The sequence below is a fragment of the Dama dama genome, chromosome 11 (assembly GCF_033118175.1).
Source record: "Dama dama isolate Ldn47 chromosome 11, ASM3311817v1, whole genome shotgun sequence".
Lineage (NCBI taxonomy): Eukaryota > Metazoa > Chordata > Mammalia > Artiodactyla > Cervidae > Dama > Dama dama.
In genome coordinates this window covers 98,262,491-98,275,997 of record NC_083691.1, presented here as the reverse complement: position 1 = coordinate 98,275,997, position 13,507 = coordinate 98,262,491, and the positions used below count along the sequence as shown (strand labels likewise).

Sequence of the window (13,507 nt, the reverse complement as noted above, 5' to 3'; positions counted from 1 at the left end):
TCACGTGACGCCCATGCATCTGTGCTCTCTTTTTATGGTGCCGGAGTGGGCGGGAGTCGGCAGGAACTAAAGTGCTGCACTGTGTGCGCACTGTTACGGCCGAGTTTGAGTGTGGCACTCCGGCTCCTTCCTCGGCTCCTGTTTTCCTCAGTGGTTAACTTAAGGCTGAGAGACGGCTGAAGGTATTGCATTTTTGCTAGGAGCATATATCTGGGGACCCTATGCAAATAAGGATTGATTTTTGTCTATTCAGTTCTGGGTTTACGGGTCACAGTAAGCTGAATGGGCCTGCGTCCAGGGTTGGCCCTTGGTCTCCCGAAAAGCCGCTTCCCGGCTGGATCACGTCTCCCTGCTTGAGGGATCCCGGGATGCGGCCTGAGGAGTCTCGCCTCCTGGAGCTCGAGGGCTGAGTGTCCCCGGCCCGGCAGTCTGGCGGGAATTTCTGTGCTTCTGTTTTACTCGTAACTTGGGCTTTCTTCTGGGGGGCAGCCTAACGAATTGTTAATGGTGATACAAAATTATCTAATTTAAAAATTGCTGCATTTTAGAACGCAAACCCCGCGGAGTTAGCTTATTTTACCTTTTGGGATTTCCCTGACGGTCCAGTGTAGTTAAGACTCCGCGCTTGCACTGGAGGAGGCATGGGTTCCATCCCTGGTGGAGAAACTTATGATCCCGCTTGCTGTGGGAGGCGGCCAAAAAAAAAAATAATAATAACCGTTTTACCAAAAGTCGTGATTTTGCAACCGTGTTTTGATCGCCACCTACTCAAAGCTACTTGTTCAGCGTTGTTTTGTTTTGTTTTTTTCCCAAGAGGCACTTAGGAGGGCTGCCTAGAGTTCAAAAAAGAGGCATTTCTTGCCCTCAGAGATGTCAGTTTGTTCAAAGGGAAATTCTGCGTTCTGTGTTCCTTCCCGATCCCCATTTACTATTAAATAGATGTCTTGCCTCTTTAGAAAAGGAATTAGTTTTCTTTTTTTTAAAGAACAGTTACTTGTACAGTCATTGTAAAAGAACAACAGCAACAAACCTATCAGACAATACCAGGGGTGGAAGTTAAGGAAAATAGTTCTGGTAGCCTGCCCTTCTCTCCCCAGATATGCTAACGTTTCTCTGATAGGCTTCTAGAGTTTCACAGACATCGCTCTCTCTTTTTAATGGAATGGAAGTGGGATCATATTTCTCGTGTGTGTGTGTCCTCAGTCTTGTCCAACTCTTGGACTGTTGCTCACCAGCCTCTGTCCATTGGATTTTCCAGGCAAGAATACTGGAGTGAATTGCCATTTCCTACTACTCCAAGGGATCTTCCTGACCCAGGGATCAAACCCGCATCTCTTGCCTCTCCTGCATTGGCAAGCGGATTCTTTACCTCTGCACCACCTGGGAAGCCCTGCATTTATTTTCCTGGCTTTTCATCTGTGCGAGAGAAAGGTAGTTGTACAGTGAAAGACAGGTCCAAGAGTTATGTGCCTAATTATTAAGAACAACTTTTACTTTATTAGAACTTGATGACTTTTGACTGTCACACCTTCTGAAATCTGGAAGTAAAACTTCATTCAGCAAAAATTTAGTGGCTGCTACAAGGCTGTGCTGCTCAGGCAGCTGCTTGAAGTATATCTGTGAATAGACAGAGCAAAACAAAATTTTAAAATCTTTGTCCTTGTGGAACTCACATGCTATTGGGTGGAAACAGATGGTAAACCACAAACCTAACAAGTAATTAAATTATATTAGAAGATAGTAAGTGCTATGGAAAGACAGTCAAGTAAAGTAAAAGACATTGGGAGTGCTGACAATTGTCCTCTGGGTCAAAATGTTAAATAATGGAATCAGGGTAGACCTCATTGAGAAGATGAGATTTTAGCCAGAAATTGAAGGATGTGAGAGAATTAACTATGTGGATATCAGGGACATTCCAGGAGAGGGAATAGTCAGGGGAGTATGCCTGCCTGGCAAATTGCAGGGCTTTCTTGCAGCGGGTGTGTATAGCAACTGAGCAAGAGAATAATTGGAGATGAAATCCTCAAGGTGGAAGGTTAAGGACTGGTCGCCACTCTGAAATGAAGAGGTGTTAAGTTAAAAGTTTTCAGTCTAGTAATAAATAAACTTTAATTTTGTAGTAATTTTAGATTTACAGAAAAGTTATGCAGATATTAATATTTCCTATATACCCTGCCCACACAAAATTTCCCCTGTTATTAACATCTTAAATTAGTGTGGTATATTTGTTATAATTGATAAGCCAATATTAATACATTGTTAACTAAAGGTCATACTTCATTCAGATTTTTTTAGTTTTTACCTGATGTCCTTTTACTTTCAAAAGTCCATCCAAGATACCACATTATGTTTAGTTGTCAAGTGCTCCTCTTGACTATGTCAGTTTCTCAGACTCACCTTGTTTTTGATGACCTTGACAGTTTTGAGGTGGTCAGGTATTTGAGGAAATACTGGATAAGTATTTTGTACAATGTCCTTCAACTGGAGTTTGTCTGATATTTTTCTATTAGAGTGATGATAGGGGTTTTTGGAAGGAAGACAGAGGTGAAGTGCTGTTCTCATTCTATCATTCTGTGGATGCTATCAGCTTGGCTTTTATCACAGTTGATGTTAATCGTGATCACTTTGAAGATGTAGTGTTGGTTAGATTTCTCTAGTGTAACATTATTTCCTACCCCCCCCCCACGACTTCTTTCCTAACTCTAGCAGAAAGTCTTTAAGTGTACCCCATGCTTAAGAGTTGATAGCTTTTCTCCACCTCTTTGAGAGGGGAGTATCTACATAAATTATTTGAAATCCTTCTGTAAGAGAGATTTTTTTTTCCTCTCTCTCATCATTCATCTGTTTATATCAGTATGGATTCATGGTTAGTTTATGTTTATGTTTTGGGTTTTATGCCAATACTGTATTACTTATCTTGTTGCTCATATTATTTCAGCTGTAGCTGCTGGGAGCTCTTTCAGTTGGCTTTTAGTCCCTTTGACATAGTCCCCATCATTTTTGACTTTTTGAGTAGTTCCTTTCTAGCACTACACGATGCTCCAGACTTACCTTTATATATTCTTTATATATTCCTTGCTACAGCCGTGTAATCAGCCTTTTCTCCAAGAAGTCCTGGTTCTTTTTATCAGAGAATGCTACTAGGAACTAAGATCTTAGCACTGGGTGTGCTCATTCCTATTGGGATGCCATTGTTTTTAGGTCCTCTCAGCTAAGAGGGCCAACCCATGTATATATATGTATCTATAATTATTTCTATATCCATCATATCTTTATTAAGCTAAATGTTAGTGCCACCACTAATCCTGTGTCATGGGATGACATAGATATTCTACCCTTCCTCTCTGGCTTGTGTGTAACCACCTACTCTAACAATGAGAAACCTGGGTCTTTGGAAGGTTTTGAGCAGAGGTATTGATATTACCTGATTTCAGATTTAGTGAGATGATTGCTGCCATGGGGAAAAGACCTTGGGGAAATTAGAATAGAAGCAGGAAGGCCAATTAGGAGGCTTTGCTTGGAATCTAAATAAGAGAAAGGTTTAACAAAGAGCCAAGTTAAATAAATTGGATTAGTACCTAACTTTGTGCTTAGGTACCTACTATTTTTGTTAGTACCTAAGAAAATGCTTAACTTTGGAGGAAGAAGTATGGTAGGGAAAATAATTTAGATTGTTTGATTGGAGCGCTGGAGGATTAAGCCTCTCTTCTAAAGAAGCCTTGATACAAAGGATCTAAACAGCCAGCCAAGCAAACTGGATAATTTGAACTAGAAATTGCTATGCTGTATTGTAATGTTTAAAGTATAAAATCTGAATGGCAGTTATGAAATTCTGATTTACTTCTGAATTCTTGGTTGAATGGACCATGGATGTAACCCATTAATTAATTCAGACATTCATCAACACGGTGCCTGCTGTCTATCAGATAGTGTGCTGGATGCCAAGAATATAGAATATGAATAAAACAAAAGTTTTGCTTTTGGGGCACTAAGATTATAGTAGTTAGCGCTTCTAAAACTGATACAGAATTTTGAAATACTGGTTCAGTTGCTGAGAATTTTTCTGAAGTTAGGCCCTTTTAGGGGGACATCTTGCATTGATTCCCCAACTTCATTGCTTTTTCCACACCACAGGAAAGACCTGCAGAGCTTGAGTGAGCCAGAATCTGGTAGACATTGAAATACAGCACTTACCTTATTTTGGCATGTTAGGGTATTCTTATTATAGCTCTGTAATAACTTAATGATCTTATAATAGTAAAAGTTACCATCTATTAAGGGCTTCTGATATGCCAAGTACTGTTTTAGATGTTTTTAGAATAATTCATTTGCAAGATAGGTATTATTTTCTTTCTATTCTTGGGGGTGGGGGGAATTGAAACATATGAATTAAGTCACGTATCCAAAATATATTAATGCATGTAGTTCATGAACTTAATCTTTCTACATTCAGTTTAAGTCAGTGTGTGTGTGTGTGTGTGTGTGTGTGTGTGTGAGAGAGAGAGAGAGAGAGAGAGAGAGAGAGAGTCACTCAGTCATGTCTGACTCTTTGCAACCCCATGGACTGTAGCTCACCAGGCTCCTCTATCCATGGAATTCTCCAGGCAAGAATACTGGAGTGGGTAGCCATTTCCTTCTCCAGGGTATCTTCCCAGCCCAGGGATCAAACTTGGGTCTCCTGCGTTGCAGGCAGATTCTTTGCCCTTTGAGCCACCAGGGAAGCCCTCAAGTTAGTATAATAGGCTATAATTGTTCTGTGTCTAAATAAACGTGACTTTTACTTTATAAAAGCAATGCATGTACATTAAGAATAGCTTAAAATGCAAATAAGCAAAAAAGAGCATCCTACTGTTCTTAACAGAAGGGTGTTAGGATTTAATGAAAATGTAATAAAAAAATTAGGTTCCAGACCATATACTCTCTTAAAAGCTGGATGCTCTTGGGTAAAATGACTGAACTCTCTGGGGATTCATTTTCCGTATAAATGAAGTAAGAAGGTCATTAGTTCCAATTAGGAGTTGGGGTGTCTTCAGTCCTTTCCAGCTCTCTCTCTTTTTGTGATACTACAGCAAAGCATTCTTTATCTGCCCTCCCTGTTGAAGATTTTTTGAATGATAGTAACCTCCACTACCCATTTTTGTTGTTGAAATCAACTTAGGGTTTAACTCTTTGGTGAAAATGGTACATGATTAATGTATAATTACTGCCTATGGTTTTCTTGAACTCTGACTAAAACATTTATTATAACTTAATTCTTGTCCTTATTGTATTAAAACAACCAAGATTGTACTGTTAAACTTCATCCAGTTTTTCAATTTGCTCAGCTTTTTGTTACTACAGAAATGGGGGAGCTATCTGTTTCCAAAACATACGTGACCCACAGGTCTGTTTTTTACTTCTCACAGCCTCTAAGGAGAGCAGCCACCACATCCATGGCAGGGATTTTGCGCTCAATAGTTCAGAGGCCCCCAGGGAGACTTCAAGTAAGTGTTTCTTTTCAGTAATTATCTTTTTCAGTTGTCTTGCTTTTCTATTCCTTAAGAACTTTTTATCTCTTTTCTAATTAACAAAACATACAGGCAAGTTAAATTTTTAAGTTTCTTCATATATATATATTTTTTCTTTTTTTTAATGTTGAGAGTTGATTTTATTTGGTTTCTTTGCTGTTTTATCCCTAAAGAATTGAAATCACAAAAGACCTTTTCCTGGAGAACATGCTGGTAAAAAATGACTAGTATTGATTCCCCTTTGTCCACCTTAATCTTTTTAGATTTTTTTTTTTTCCTTTCAATTATAAAGAGAGTGCATTTTCAATCTTAGAAAATTAGAAAAAAGTAGAAAGAAGAGAAACAATTTCCCAGAGATCATTTATGTTTGTACTTCCATGTATTTCCTTCTAGTCTTTCTTTTAGAAATTGCAGTGGTGTAGCTAGTCTACTCATGAGGGCCAGAGTCTAGGTAGGACCTCCAATTAGATGATGATAATGTCAGATGTTTGAGATTCTTACCTTAGCCTCAGATTAATCCTGGTTGGTTAGTATTATTTCCTGGTGAATCAGAGCCTGTGTCCATCACTTCCCCCCACCGCCCACTGCCCCCCCCCCGTCCCCGTTCCTTCCTGCTTATTCTCCCGGTGCTCTCTGCTGTCCAGGGAAGGCATAGAAGGAATGATTACTGCCTACCCAGAGGAGTTTCCTGGTATGAAGGATTGACAGTGAATCCTTTTTCTTTGGCAGCCTGGGAGAAATACTATTGGAGGTTTGTAGAAAGAGTACAGGAGACAGGAACCCAGAGTTCATGACACTGTTGGGACTAGAAAGAAAACTGGAAACTCATTTTGACTTTCTTTTACGTTGTATTGTTGAAGGATAAATTACTGTATGTTGTCTTGAGCACATTAACTATAACCTACAGGCCAGCTTCAGCCCACCATCGGTTTTTGAAACAGTGTTATTAGAACATAGCCACAACAATGTAATTATTGTTGATGGCTGCATTGGCCCTGCAGTGGCAGAGCTGAGACTTGGCTCTGGGAACCATGTAGCCCAGAACCGGAAATATTTATTGTCTACTCCTTTACAGAAAATTATTGCCAATCACTGGTTGAAATGTTTATATTAATATTTAATGTTAGTGGTAAGATAAGATGTATATTCATTCAGCTAGGGGGTTGAGATAAATGTTTAATAATTACAGGTTAGGTAAGAATAGGGCTTCCCTTGTGGCCCAGACAATAAAGAATCTGCCTGCAATGCAGGAGACCCAGGTTCGATCCCTGGGTTGGGAAGATACCCTGGAAAGGGAAATGGCCACCCACTCCAGTATTATTGCCTGAAGAATTCCAGGGACAGAGGAACCTGGCGAGCTAGAGTCCGTGGGGCTGCAAAGCATCAGACAAGACTGAGCGAGTAACACAAGAACAGAAAGAATGGACTTTCACCACCTAAAAATAGAAGGTTTGGATTTCTGTGCTAGATAGAGTGCTGAAAAACAAATGTTTTATGTCATATTTTAGACGGCAACAAAAGGTGTGGAGCCTCTTATTTGTACAGATTGGATTCGTCACAAGTTTACGAGGTCAAGAATTCCAGATGAAGTAAGAACAAGGTTTTATTTTCCTGTTACTATTTTTTAAAAGCATGTTGTACTTTGAAAGGTACTGGTTTTTGCAATATTGGAAACTTTCATGTTAAATTATTTGTCGATATAGGTAGAAGGGTAGAGTTTTAAACATAGTGTGATTTAGGTAAATAATTATTAAAAATAAAATTGTGCTACTGGCCTTTTAAGTAGTGGATTTTTTATCATCTCAGAACCTGTTTATTCCTGATTGTGGTTTTTTCCCTTAATATTTTGTGTCTTCATAGCACTGTTGTCCTGAGAAAACTGTCTTCTTCCTGCTCATACTGTCCCTGTGCCTCTTGGTTTTTACTCTCTATCAGCTGTTGCTAATTTGGATCATCTCTGCTAAACTTGTGTGTACCTATCATTCTTTCAAAAAACACTGGCTAAGCCCTCAATAGATTTTTCTTTTGTTTGCTCCAATTTTTCAGTATTGTGGTAAAATGCATAAGGTATATATAAACTTTAGTGTCTTAACTGTTTTTTTTTTTTAGTGTACACTTCAGTGATATTACATGCTTCACTGGTGGCTCAGATGGTGAAGAATCTACCTGCAATGCAGGAGACCCTGGTTCAGTCCCTGGGTGGGGAAGATCCCCTAGAGGAGGGAATGGCAACCCGCTTTAGTATTCTTTCTTGGAGAATTCCATGGACAGAGGAGCCTGGTGAGCTATGGTCTAGGAGGTCGCAAAGAGTTGGACACAACTGAATGACTAACACTTTCACTCAGTGTTATTAAGTACTTTCATATGATTGTGTGACCTTCACAACCATCCCTCTCCAGAACTCTTTATCTTACAAAATTGGAACAACTCTATTCCCATTAAACGGTAACTCCTCATACCTTCTTCCCCCAGTCTCTGGCAACCACCATTTTCTACTGATTTTTTCAGAGCTGAAATAGTATTACCGTCGATTATTTTGATACCTTTAACATGCTTGATGTTCCTTTATCAGAAATCTTTTTTCCACGTCATGGTCTGCAACTACATTGTCATATCTTTCCATGTTTCTTAGACTGTAAACTTCTGTAAGAAAAGGATAGATACAGATGTTAACATTTGTTTAAAATGTGGGAGGCGGTGATTTTAATCGCCAGCTGTAGTGAGTTTGAAAACTTTCCAGCCTCATAGAAATGACTCTGAAGTGTGCATCTGTAGCCCGTTGCCTGTCTTCCAGACTTATTCCTGTTTTCTCAAATAATTTCTAAACCTTGCTGCTTGGATAACCCATAGGTATTTCAAGCTATCCAAAATTGAACTCACTGTCTTACTTTCCCTCCAAATAACCAAACTAAAAGAATGTGCTTGTCCTGTATTAGTAATGTCAGTTGATCCTCTGTCTGATTTCCCAGACTGAAAACCTCTGAGTCAGTCTCAACCCTGTCTGCTCCCTCACCCGCCACAAATCCATCTGTTTTACTGGCCAAAGTCCCCAGATCAGTCCTTTTCTGTTACAGCTGCTGTAATTCAGACCCTCAAACCATGTCCCTAAGACCTTCCTGAGTTTTTTTGGTATCAGTCTCCACCTCCAGTTCTTTTGAAAGAGTTTTCTTTCCGAATCTATCTTTGAAATGTCATATTGTTTCAAACCTCCAATAGCTTTATATGCCTTCTGGAAATTTCTAAAGACTCAGCATAGTTGAGCTTAGTTTAACTCCTCCGCCTGCATTGCTTTTCATGTTTTTTTTCCTACCTTATTCACATGGAACCACTGACTTTTCCTAAATATTTCATGCTCCTCACACCATTTCTTTGTGTCGTCTTTCCTTTTCTTTGGTGTACCTACCCCATCCTCTGTATGCCACCATTCTTCTCACCCTATGTTTCTTCAAAAGCTCTAGAAAAATACCCTTCATCCCACCCGTTTGGAGACAACCACTGCCCACTCCTTCCGTGTACTTCTCTTTTACATGTTTTTAAAGATGTGCATCATCTTGGCTATAATGCTTCTCTAGCTGCTTTCATCGTTTAGCAATGTAACCTGATCACTCTGTGGAGAAATTAATGATTAAATAATATTATTTGTGATTAAAGTAACATCTTTTTTTTGTCCTTCCCTCAGTCTGTTTCCCCAGAGGTATGACTCTTGACCTAATGTTTTTGAGACCTTTCTACATTTAAGGTTGTGTGTGTGTGTGTGTGTGTGTGTGTGTGTAGATGTATACACACACATATATGGGTTCCCTGGTGGCTCAATGGTAAAGAATCTGCCTGCAGTGCAGGAGACCTGGATTTGATCCCTGGGTCCGGAAGATCCCCAGCTCACTCCAGTATTCTTGCCTGGAGAATTCCATGGACAGAGGAGCCTGGTAGGCTATAGTCCATGGGGTTGCAAAGAGTTAGACACGACTGAGTGACTAACACACACACATATGTGTAGAATTGTTAGAATCATGTTTAGAATTTATGGTCATATTCTTAGAAGTGATATTTATAGAATACATCACATATACACACTCATCATGGTATAGATGAAGCAAAGACGGAATCCTACTACACATAGTGGTGTAGAAATTTGTTTTTTTGTGGTGTGGAAATTTAGTTGTTTTTGCTCAAGAGTATATTGTGACCATCCTTCAAAATTAGTACCTACAAAAATGGTAAATGGTAAGCCTTATTTATTTTGATAGCAGCATTAAATCCAGGAGAATACAGCAGAATTTATTTGCGTCATGTCTAATTTAGTTATTAATAGTTTTATTTAGAATGTAATAATTATGACTATGCAGTAATCCTAATTTTTTAGCTGTTCTCTTGAGGAATATGAATATGGCCTTTAAATGTTTCAGTATTACAAATAGTGTTATACATATATCCTTATTTGGGGATGTAGCCCAGTACATACTCCATTTTAATAATACTCCTGTGTTACTGTAAGTTTGTATTTGTCCCCTCCCTGAATGGGGGAGGGGATGCAGTTCAAGGCCTAGCCCGTACAGTGCAGTGCCTTCTGGCGTTTGTCACCCGGTTCTTCCTGCTTTGTTCTTTATCAAAACAAAAGAAAATCCCGGGCTGTGTGATGTTTTTCCTAGTGCATGAACTCCTTCGACTTCATCTATCTGAGTAGTCAGACTGGTAGAAATGTTTGATTTGAGGATGAGAATTGTAGAGTGATTAGATATGAAATTATTATATAGTCGTTTGAAGTTTTTTTTTTTTTTTTTTTTAAGAAAAGGGGGGTACATTGAAGCTGTGTTGAAAATTTATCATTTATAGTTCTTCTCTCTAGGTTTTTTGGCCTTCACCTGAAGATCATGAAAAATATGGTGGGGATCCACAGCAACCTCATAAACTGCATATTGTCACCAGAATAAAAAGTACAAGAAGACGTCCGTATTGGGAGAAAGATATAATAAAGATGCTTGGGTTACAAAAAGTATGTACCTATTTTAGTCATCTTAAGTGTTGTTTAAATTTGCTGTAAATTTTCCACCTTTAAAACTTTTAACCTACTTATTTAATATTTCTTTTGTTTAAATGTATTATTTCATGTAATGTATTAGAAAATTTGATTTAGATAGAAGAAGACTTCACCTTAACCTCTTGCTGAAAGGTGGGACCATCTGCACTGTTGAAATTGATTCCTAATGTTTCCTTTGTTTGTAGGCACATACTCCTCAAGTTCACAAGAATATCCCTTCAGTGAATGCAAAACTGAAAGTGGTTAAACATTTGATAAGGTTTGTTATTTGTTATTCTAGCAGTTTCTTAAAGTGTGTTACCTGGTGTAACACTAACAGCATCTTCTCATGTCACAGAATCAAGCCCCTGAAGCTGCCCCAGGGTCTCCCAACAGAGGAGGACATGTCTAACACGTGCCTGAAGAGCACTGGCGAGCTGGTCGTGCGCTGGCTTCTGAACCCCGCGGACCAGGAAGCGAAGAAGTGCTGACAGCCCAGAAGCTTCAGAGTAGAAAGTGGAAGTCATTTCTATTTAAAGATGGTGAGAAAGTGTTCTCATTAAAATGTTTAAAAAATTCTAATCCTTTTCACTGGCTAAACATGGTGTGATTCTTCCTTGGGTAGTCTTGGAGGTTTTAGTGCTATTAATTGGTTTAATTCCCTCCCCACCCCACCCTTAGTAGTTTATCTCCCCTTCCCCCCCTACTACCCCCCTGTGGTGTAACTGGAAAATGGGTAAGAATAGCAATGTTTAAACACATGGGTTCAGGTGACACGTTAGCAATCATCATTAACTTTTTTAAAAAATGGTTTTCTTATTTGGATTCAGCACACTCTATGAGTGGCCCTTTAAAAAAAAATTTTTTTTTAATTGAAGGATAGTTGCTTTACAGTATTGTGTTGATTTCTGCCAAACATCAACATGAATCAACCATAGGTATACATATGTCCTCTTCCTCTAGAACCTCCCTCCCAATCCCATCCCTCTAGGTTGTTACAGAGCCTATAAGTGGCCTTTTGAGTGAAGAGTGTGTTATGTGTTGGGGAAATCCAGAGCTGACCAGATGTGGTTCCTGCCCTAACGGAGCTTAGTCTGCTCTGCTGGAGAACAGAGATTCAGCCAGAGGCATTAGACACCAGGTATAGCTTGACCGATTGCTGTTTGCTGTCATGTCTATAAGTACATATGTGGACTTGGCTTCATTCTATCCTTTAACACCCAATAGTATATCTGTTTTCTAGTTATAAATCTCATTTAGCCTAAACTTTATTGATATTCCTTGAATTCCTAGAAACCTCTGCCAACAGTTGAGGTTTACTATTTAAAAGAAGAATGAGAAAGGAAAAATTCTTTAGGGAAAATTTTTTTCTTTGTTTCTATTTCAGATACTTGTAGGGGTGGGGAGAAGTAAGAATTTTAGGAGTGGTTCAGTACTGGGAGATCCTGTGGCAGCTGATAACTAAAGATGATGCTGAAGACTCGAAATTCTAGTTGCCCTTTATTTTCCTGCCTTCAACTCTCCTAAACCCTGGCTCAGGCAGCAGTAACATTGGCATACTCGCTGCCTGTGGTCCCAGTGTCTGTCCTGTCAAAGTCCAGGCATCAAGCAGAAGTGCTGCCTAAAGGGAAGCCACATATCATGAATTAATAAGCTTCAAGGCAGTCACAGTTTCATTTCCACAATTACTGAACATCTGGTATGTATACAGCCTGGAGAGGATATAAAGCAGAAGGATACTAACTTCACAGGGCTGGTTCTAACTGGAGAGATACCTGTTTGCCGCAACAGAAGCTGTCCATGCTGGAGTTAGCTTGAGGCCAGATGTGGATATGAAAGTTGCCCCTGCTGATGTTTTCCCATCTTTTACTGGGCTAATACTGCTTAACACGGGGAGAGGACCATTGGTTAATTTTTACCCAAAGAGTCTAATAAACTTTGGGTAAGCTATTTTAACCTTAGCTGTGCCTGACTAAAGGAAAATATCTAAATGTTCATTTGGATGTTTAGAAATGAAATTGTCTGAGGGGGCGGTCCTAAGATGGCAGAGGAATAGGTCGGGGAGACCACTTTCTCCCGCACAAATTCATCGAAAGAACATTTGAACGCTGAGCAAATTCCACAAAATAACTTCTGAATGCTGGCAGAGGACATCAGGCACCCAGAGAGGCAGCTCATTGTCTTTGAAAGGAGGTAGGACAAAATATAAAAGATAAAAAGAGAGACAAAAGAGGTAGGGACGGAGATCCGTCCCGGGAAGGGAGTCTTAAAAAAGAAGTTTCCAAACATCAGGAAACACTCTCACCGGCGGATCTGTGGCGAGCCTTGGGATTTCAGAGGGCAACATAACCGGGAGGAAAAGTAAATAAGTAAATAAATAAATAATTAAAACCCACAGATTACGTGCCTGACGGCAACGCCCAGTGGAACAGCAGCCCAGACGCTCACATCTGCCACTAGCAAGCGGGGGCTGGACAGGGAAGTGCGGGCTGCATTGCTTAGGGTAAGGGTCAGCCTGAATGTCCTGAGGCCAATCTGAGGAAACTAACTTGAGATAGCAGCCCAGACTGTGGGATAGCTATCCCGCACAAAGCTCTAACCTAAGAGACCGCCAGGCCCGCTCACAGAACAAAGGACTGAGCAGAGCTAGCTGGCTGAGGACCGGCCCATCCCCCGCCGGAGACAGGCAGGCGAGGGCAGCCAGAGCCGGGAGGGGGCAATCACGGCCCCAGAGAGGCATCCTCTACCAAACTACAAGCAGGCTTGGTTGCTCACCAAGACTTCTAGGGATTCTGGATGGTTGACATCTGCCGGGAGGGTCGCAGCCAGAGATCGGCTCCCCAGAAGAGACACATGGCACACCTGAGAAGGCACGCCCATTGTGCACCCAGAAAACCGAGAGGCTGGGACAGGGAGGCGATAAGATGCAGCCTCCAACTGGGGGCAACTGCATTTGCCAAGCACCTGGTCACGAGAGCTGCTT

General features: G+C 40.3%; 1 protein-coding gene across 2 annotated transcripts; it reads left to right on the top strand.

Annotated features, from left to right (window-relative positions):
• Window positions 1-58: 58 nt before the first annotated feature.
• Window positions 59-11,106, top strand: MRPL30 (mitochondrial ribosomal protein L30). Of its 2 annotated transcripts, XM_061155934.1 has the most exons (7): window positions 59-182; window positions 1,259-1,431; window positions 5,406-5,483; window positions 7,016-7,096; window positions 10,354-10,500; window positions 10,731-10,804; window positions 10,883-11,106. In XM_061155934.1, the coding sequence occupies exons 3-7, from the start codon at window positions 5,433-5,435 to the stop codon at window positions 11,013-11,015; spliced, it is 486 nt and encodes a 161-aa protein (XP_061011917.1). In that variant the 5' UTR covers window positions 59-182; window positions 1,259-1,431; window positions 5,406-5,432; the 3' UTR covers window positions 11,016-11,106. The 2 variants fall into 2 exon arrangements, with proteins under 2 accessions (XP_061011917.1, XP_061011918.1); XM_061155935.1 differs by lacking the exon at window positions 1,259-1,431 and having other exon boundaries at window positions 61-182.
• Window positions 11,107-13,507: the final 2,401 nt, after the last annotated feature.

What these genes read in the sequence shown, in the direction of transcription:
- MRPL30 (XM_061155934.1), top strand. Translation starts at nt 5,433, where the DNA reads ATGGCAGGGATTTTGCGCTCAATAGTTCAGAGGCCCCCAGGGAGACTT. An exon ending in GGCCCCCAGGGAGACTTCAA is followed by an intron (nt 5,484 to 7,015) that starts GTAAGTGTTTCT and finishes GTCATATTTTAG; the next exon opens with ACGGCAACAAAAGGTGTGGA. An exon ending in AGATGCTTGGGTTACAAAAA is followed by an intron (nt 10,501 to 10,730) that starts GTATGTACCTAT and finishes CTTTGTTTGTAG; the next exon opens with GCACATACTCCTCAAGTTCA.